General features: G+C 38.3%; 1 protein-coding gene across 1 annotated transcript; it reads left to right on the forward strand.

Annotated features, from left to right (window-relative positions):
* Positions 1 to 1257: 1257 nt before the first annotated feature.
* Positions 1258 to 1605, forward strand: LOC116469170 (large ribosomal subunit protein eL38-like). The gene has a single exon (XM_032755490.2). The coding sequence runs from the start codon at positions 1352 to 1354 to the stop codon at positions 1562 to 1564; it is 213 nt and encodes a 70-aa protein (XP_032611381.1). The 5' UTR covers positions 1258 to 1351; the 3' UTR covers positions 1565 to 1605.
* Positions 1606 to 8547: the final 6942 nt, after the last annotated feature.

The raw sequence follows: 8547 nt of genomic DNA on the forward strand, positions 1-8547 counted from the left end.
TTAAATGCTCCATTTAAAATATATAGACTGGCAGAATGTATTTAAAAAAAAAAAAAACACAAGATCTAACCATATGCTGCTTAAAAGAAGCCCACTTAACAAGTAAAGACATTTACAGACTCAAAATAAAGGGGTGGAAAGAGATACTTCACACAAATAGAAGCCAAAGGCAAGCAATGTGACTATACTTATATCAAGTAAAACAGACTTTAGATCACCAAAGGTAAAAAAAGGTAAAGAAAGTCATTATATAATAATAAAGAAATCAATTCGACAAGAAGATGTAACAATCCTAAATACATATATGCACCCAACACTGGAGTACCCAGATTCATAAAACAAATACTATGACCTAGAAAATAAGATAGGCAGCAACAACACAATAATGCAGGGGACTTCAACACCCCATTGACAGCACATAGATCACTGAGGCAGAAAATCAATTAAAAAAAAAACCTCTGCACTTAAACTAACCTCTAGATCAAATGGACCTAATAGACATATACAGAACATTCTACCCAAAAAATTGCAGAATATACATTTTTCTCATTGGCACATGGAAGATTCTCCAAAAGAGATCATAAGCTTGGCCATAAAGCAAGTCTCAAATACAAAAAAAAATAAAAATCATATTAAGTATCTTCTTGGACCACAATGGAATAAAACTAGAAATCAATACCAAGGAACTCTCAAAACTACACAAATACATAGAAATCAAACAGTCCACCCCTGAATGATTTTGGGGTAAATAATGAAATTAAGACAAAAATTTAAATTTTTGTTTGTTTGTTTGAGATGGATTTTTGCTCTTGTTGCCCAGGCTAGAGTGCAATGGCACAGTCTTGGCTCACTGCAACCTCTGACTCACGGGTTCAAGCGATTCTCCTGCCTTAGCCTCCCTAGCAGCTGGGATTACAGGTGCCTGCCACCACACCCAGCTAACTTTTTGTATATTTAGTAGAGACGGGGTTTCACCATGTTAGCCAGGCTGGTCTCTAACTCCCGACCTCAGGTGATCCACCCACATGGGCCTCCCAAAGTTCTGGGATTACAGGCGTGAGCCAACGCGCCCAGCCTAAAAATGTTTTAATGAATGAAAATAGAGGCCATGTGCAGTGGCTCACACCTCTAATCCCAGCATTCTGGGAGACTGACGTGGGCAGATTGCTTGAGCCCGGGAGTGAGACCGGCCTGGGCAACACAGCAAAACCCCATCTCTATTAAAAATACAAAAAATCTCCACTGGGAGGGTTTAACTGCCTGGAAACGGAAGTCTCGTTCTTTTTCGTCCTTTTCCCCGGTTGCTGTTCGCCGTCCCAGTCCGCGCCAGCGCCCAGCGCGCCTCGTCGCCATGCCTCGGAAAATTGAGGAAATCAAGGACTTTCTGCTCACAGCCCGACGAAAGGATGCCAAATCTGTCAAGATCAAGAAAAATAAGGACAACGTGAAGTTTAAAGTTCGATGTAGCCCATACCTTTACACCCTGGTCATCACTGACAAAGAGAAGGCAGAGAAACTGAAGCAGTCCCTGCCCCCTAGTTTGGCAGTGAAGGAACTGAAATGAACCAGACACACTGATTGGAACTGTATTAAAATACTAAAAATCCAAAAAAAAATACAAATACAAATACAAAAAATCAGCCGGGCATGGTGGCACATGCCTGTAGTCTTGGCTACTCAGGAGGCTGAGGAGGGAGAATTACCTGAGCCCAGGAGGTTGAGGCTGCAGTGAGCCAAGATCGCACCACTAGCACTCCAGCCTGGGAAACCAGAGTGAGACCCTGTTGAGAGGGAAAGAGAGAGACAGAGACAGAGAGACAGAGATAAAATAGAGATGTGGCATACCAAACCTCTGAGATACAACAAAAGCAGTACTAAGAGGAAAATATAAAGCATTAAATACCTGCCTGAAAAAGATAGATCTCAAATTAACAACCTAACATCTCACCTCTAGCAACTAGAAAAGCAAGAACAAACCAAACCCAAAGGTAGCAGAAGAAAATAAATAAAGATTAGAGCAGAACTAAATGATATTGAGACTAAAAAACAATACAAAGGATAGATGAAACAAAAAGCTGGTTTTTTGAAAGATAAACAAAATTGATAGGCCACTAGCTAGATTAACCAAGGGGAAAAAAAAGAATATTCAAATAAACACAATCCGAAATGATAAAGGTGGTGTCACAACTGATATCACAGAAATACAAAAGTTCATCAGAGACTACTGAGCATCTCTATGTGCACAAACTAGAAAACCTAGAAGAAGTAGGTAAATTTCTGGAAATATGCAACTTCCTAAGACTGAACCAGGAAGAAGTAGAAATCTTGAACTGACCGATAATGGGTAGTAAAGTTAAGTCAATAATTTTAAAAATCTCCAAACAAAAACAAAAACCCAGGACTAGATGGCTTCACAGCCAAATTTTACCAATGTACAAAGAACTGCTACCAATCCTACTAAAACTATTCTAAAAAATCAAGGAGGAAGGAATCCTCCCTAACTCATGGTATGATGCTAATATTACCCTGATACCAAAGCCAGGTGAGGACACAACATAAAAAGAAAACTACAGGCCAATACCCCTAATTAACATAGATGCAGAAATCCTTGCCAAAATAACTAGCAAACTGAATCCAAGAGCACATGGAAAAGATAATACACCACAATCAAGTGAGTTTTATTCTAAGGATGTGAAGACAGTTCAACATACACAAATACATAAATGTTATTCACCACATAAAGAGAATTTAAAACTATGTGATCATCCCAGTAGATGGAGAAAAAGCATTCCATAAAAGCCAGCATCCCTTTAAGATAGGAAAAAAAAAAAAAACTCAACAAACTAGGCATCAAAAGAACACACTTCAAAATAATAAAAGTCATATACAACAAATTCATAGGCAACCTCATACTGAACGGGAAAAAGTTGAAGTCATTCCCACTAAGAACTGGAACAAGGCAAAGATGCCTACTTGCACCACTCCTATCCAACATAGTACTGGAAGTCCTAGCCAGAGCAATCAGTCAAGAGAAAGAAATAAGAAGCATTCAAACTGGAAAATAGGAAGTCAGATTATCTCTCTTCGCTGACACGATCTTATCCCTAGAAAACCCTAAAGACTCCTCCACAAGACTCCTAGATGTCATAAAGTTTCAGGATACAAAACAATGTGCAAAAATCACTAGCATTTCTATATACATCAATAACAATCAAGCTGAGAACCAAATTAAGAATTCAATCCCATTTACAATAGCTACAAAAATATATATAGGCCGGGCGCAGTGGCTCACACCTGTAATCCCAGCATTTTGGGAGGCCGAGGCGGGCAGATCACGAGGTTAGGAGATCGAGACCATCCTGGCTAACACGGTGAAACCCCGTCTCTACTAAAAATACAAAAAAATTAGCCAGATGTGGTGGTGGGCACCTGTAGTCCCAGCTACTTGGGAGGCTGAGGCAGGAAAATGGCATGAACCTGGGAGGCATAGCTTGCAGTGAGCCGAGATCACGCCACTGCACTTCAGCCTGGGTGACAGAATGAGAATCGTGTCTAAAAAAAAAAAAAGAAAAAGAAAAAAATATATATATATAGCAAGGAAATAAAATCAACCAAGGAAATAAAAGATCTCTACAAAGAGATCTTTGTAGAGAACTCTACAAAGTTCTCTAAAGAGAACTACAAAATATTGATAAAAGGAATTGTAGATGACACAAATGGAAAAACAGCCCATACTCATGGAATGGAAGAATCAATATCATTAAAATGACCATACTGCCCAAAGCAATCTACAGATTCACACTATTCCTATCAAGTTATCAATGTCATTTTGCATAGAATTTAAAAAATTTTTTAAATTTATATGGAACCAAAAAAAGAGCCTGATAGCTAAGGCAATCCTAAGCAAACAGAGCTGGAGGCATCACATCACCTGACTTCAAATTATACTGCAAGGCTACAGTAACCAAAACAGCATGGTATTGGTATAAAAACAGACACATGGGTCAATAAAATAGACAAGACACCCCAGAAATAAGACCACATACCTACAAACAACTGATCTTCAGCAAAGTCAACAAAAATATACAGTAGAGAAGGAACACCATAGTCAATAAATGGTGCTGGGAAAATTGGATAGCCATATGCAGAAGAATGAAGCTAGGCCCATATCTCTTACCATATACAATAATTAACTTAAGATACATTAAAGATTTAAATGTAAGACCTGAAACTATAAAAATCCTAGAAGAAAATTTGAGAAAAACTATTCTGGATATTGTCCTAGGCAAAGAATTTATGACTAAGTCCTCAAAAACAAACTCAACAAAAACGAAAATAGACAAATGGCACTTAATTAAACTAAAAAGTTCTGCACAACAAAAGAAATAACAACAGACTAAATGGACAACCTACAGAATGGGAAAAAATATTTGTAAGTGATGCACCCAACAAAGGGAAAATAGCCAGAATCTACAAGGAACTCAATCAACTCAACAAGAAAAAAACAAATAACCCCATTAAAAAGTGGGCAAAAGACACGAACAGACATTTTTCAAAAGAAGACACGTAAGGCCAAGAAACATGAAAAAAATGCTCAACACCACCTATCATCAGAATAAGACAAATTAAAGCCACAATGAGACACCATCTTACACCAGTCAGAATGGCTATTATTTAAAAGTCAAAAATCCACAGATATTGGCAAGGATGCAGAGAAAAGGGAACACTTGCACACTATTGGTCAGACTGTAACTTAATACAAGCTCTACAGAAAACAGTACGGAGATTTCTCAGAGAACTAACAATAAAACTACCATTCAATCCAGCAATCCCACTACTAGGTATCTAACCAGAGGAAAAGAAGTCATTATACCAAAAACATACATGCACTTTTATGTTTATTGCAGCATTATTCTCAATAGCTAAGTCATAGAATCAAACTAAGCATCCATCTACAGATCATGAAATGAAGAAAATGAGATATTTTTATATATTTATCACTAAAAAATATATTGTTTAGTTATCACAAAAACATATATATTTAAACACATATATGTTTTTGTTGAGTTTGTTTTTGAGGACTTAATCATAAATTCTTTGCATATATATTTACTGTATGCATATACAAAAAACAGAACACTACTTCTCCATTAAAGAGAATGAAATGTTGCCAGCGCGGTGGCTCACGCCTTGGGAGTCCGAGGCGGGAGGATCACAAGATCAAGAGATCAAGACCATCCTGGCCAACATGGTAAAACCCCGTCTCCATGAAAAATACAAAAATTAGCTGAGCGTGGCAGCATGTGTCTGGAGTCCCAGCTACTTGGGAGGCTGAGGCAGGAGAATCGCTTGAACCCGGGAGGCGGGGGTTGCAGTGAGCCGAGATCTCACCACTGCACTCCAGCCTGGCAACACAGTGAGACTCCGTCTCAAAAAAGAAAAAAAAGAATGAAATATTTTTTACAGCAACACAGATGGAACTGGAGTCTGTTAACTTAGTGGAATAACTCAGAAACAGAAAGTCAAATACTGAGTGTTCTTACTTGTAAGTGGGAGCTAAACAATAGGTACACATCGACATACACAGTGGAATAATGAACATTCGCAGCTCCAAAAGGTGGGAGGGTGGAATGGGGTGAGGGATGAAAAATTACCTATTGAGTACAATGTACACTGTTAGGGTGATCAGTACACTAAAAGCCCAGACTTTCCCACTCCATGATACATCCATGTAACTAAATTGCACTTGGACCCCTTTATCTATAAAAAGAAAAAAGTATTTCCCAGACAAACAAAGGCATCACCACTAGACCCATCTTACTAGAAATGCTAAAGGGAGTTCTTCAATCTGAAAGAAAAGAATGCTAATGTGCAAAACATAAACACTTGAAGGTATAAAACTCACTGGCAAAAGTTAGTACACAAACAAATTCAGAATACTCTACTATTATAATTGTGGTATACAATCCACTCATATCTCTGGTGTAAATACTAAAAGAAAAATCTATCAAAAATAAAAACTACAGCAACCTGTTAAAAGGTAGACAATACAAAAAGATGTAAATTGAGAAAACAAAAACGAAAATGTGGGAAGATGGAGTTAAAGTGTTAAAGATGGAGTGTTTTAGTTTTCCTTTGTTTCTTTTCTTTGTGATCAAAGTTAGATTGTCATCTGTTTAAAATAACTTGTTATATCTATAGGATGTGTTTTGTAAGCCTCATAATAACCACAAGCAAAAATCTATAATAAGTACACTAAAAATAAAAGGCAACAAATTAAAACATACCTCCAGAGAAAATGATTTAACCCCAAAGCACAACAGTAGGAAAGAAACAGAGGAGTTACAAAACAGAAAATAAGTAACAAAATGGCAGTATTACGTTCTTACCTGTTAGTAATAAAATTCAATGTAAATTAACTGAATTCTCCAATTAAAAGACATGGAAGCCAGGTGCTGTGATATGTACCTGTAGCCCCAGCTACTTAGAAGGCTGAGGTAGGAAGATTGCTTGAGCCCAGGAGTTCAAGACCAGCCTGGACAACCTAGAGAGACCTCAGCTCTAAAAACAAAAAAAGACATAGAGCTGGGGGCAGTGGCTCACATCTGTAATCCCAGCCTTTTGGGAGGCCGAGGCCAGCAGATTGCTTGAGCCCAGGAGTTCAAGAACAGCCTGGGCAACAGAGTGAGACCCTGCCTCTAAAAAAATTTTTTTAATTTAAATTTAAAAAGATATAGAGAGGGGCCAGGCACAGTGGCTCACACCTATAATCCCAGCACTTTGGGAGGCCAAGGCAGCTGGATCATCTGAGGTCAGGAGTTCAAGACTAACCTGGCCAACATGATGAAACCCTATCTCTACTAAAAATACAAAAATTAGCCGGGCATGGTGGCGGGCACCTGTAACCCCAGCTACTTGGGAGGCTGAGGCAGGAGAATCGCTGGAACCCGGGAGGCGGAGGTTGCAGTGAGCCGAGATCGTGCCACTGCACTCCAGCCTGGGTAACAAGAATAAAACTCCGTCTCAAATAAATAAATAAATATAAAAAGATATAGAGTGGCTAAATGGATTAAGAAAACAAGACCCAACTACTATATACTGCCCACAAGAAACTCACTTCACCATTAAAGACACATGTAGACTGAAAGTGAAGGAATGGAAAAAGATATGCCACACAAAGGAAAAACAAAAAAGAGCAGGAGTCGCTATACTTATAGCAGATAAAATGGATTTCAAATCAAAGAATGTAAAAAGAGACAAAGAAGGTCACTAGAGGGCCGGGTGTAGTGGCTCACACCTCTATCCCAGCACTTTGGGAGTCTGAGGTGGGCAAATCACTTGAGGCCAGGAGTTCGAGACCAGCCTGGCCAACATAACATATCAAAACCCCATCTTTACTAAAAATACAAAAATTAGCTGGGCATGGTGGCAGGTACCTGTAATCCCACCTACTCAGGAGGCTGAGGCACGAGAATCACTTGAGCCTGGGAGGCAGAGGTTTCAGCAAGCCGAGATCACACCACTGCACTCCAACCTAGGCAGCAGAGTGAGACCCTGCCACACACACACGCACACAAAGATACACACAGACTGAGAGTGAAGGAGTGGAAAAAGACATTCCATCCTAATGGCAACCAAAGGAGTGCAGGAAAAGTCATACTTGTGTCAGATAAAATAGACTTTAAGTCAAAAACTGTAAAAAGAGACAAAGAAGGTCATTATAAAATGATAGAGAAGTCAATTCATCAAGAGGATATAACAATCATATATGCACGCAACATCAGAAAACACACACACACACACGCGCGCGCGCGCGCGCGCGCGCGCACACACACAGGCTTAGGAGTCCAGCTGCATGACTCCTAAACCATAATTTCTAATCTTGTAGCTAATTTGTTAGTCCTGCAAAGGCAATCTAGTCCTCATGCAAGAATGGGGTTTATTTTGGGAAAGGGTTGTTACCGTCTTTGTTCAAAGTTAAACTATAAATTCAGTTCCTCCCAAAATCAGTTTGGCCTATGCCCAGGAATGAACAAGGACAGTTTGAAGGTTAGAAGCAAGATGGAGTCAGTTAGGTCAGATTTATTTCCTTGTCATAATTTTATCAGTTACAATGTTTGCAAAGGTAGTTTCAATAACATAATACAATATGTACAACATGGTGACTGTAATTAACAGCAGTGTATTATATACTTGAAAATTGCTAAGAGAGTAGATTTTCAGTGTTCTTACCACAAAAAATAAGTATGTGAGGTAATGAATATGTAAATTAGCTTGATTTAGCCATTCCACAATGCGTATACATATTTCAAAACACCTGATTGTCCATGATAAATATATACTATCGTTATTTTTAATTATAAATAAATAAGTTACATATTTTTAAAGTATAAAAATAGGAAGAATACAAAATAGCATTTTAATACTACCTATGAGGAATCAAATTTCTGACTATCAGCAAAACAGAATATAATGTGACAAGTGGATGCATTTTAATAGACAAAAAAACTTTATGTACATAGGGTATGGTAAACCAAATATTTAAAA

Source organism: Hylobates moloch, unplaced genomic scaffold, assembly GCF_009828535.3.
Source record: "Hylobates moloch isolate HMO894 unplaced genomic scaffold, HMol_V3 SCAFFOLD_5, whole genome shotgun sequence".
NCBI lineage: Eukaryota > Metazoa > Chordata > Mammalia > Primates > Hylobatidae > Hylobates > Hylobates moloch.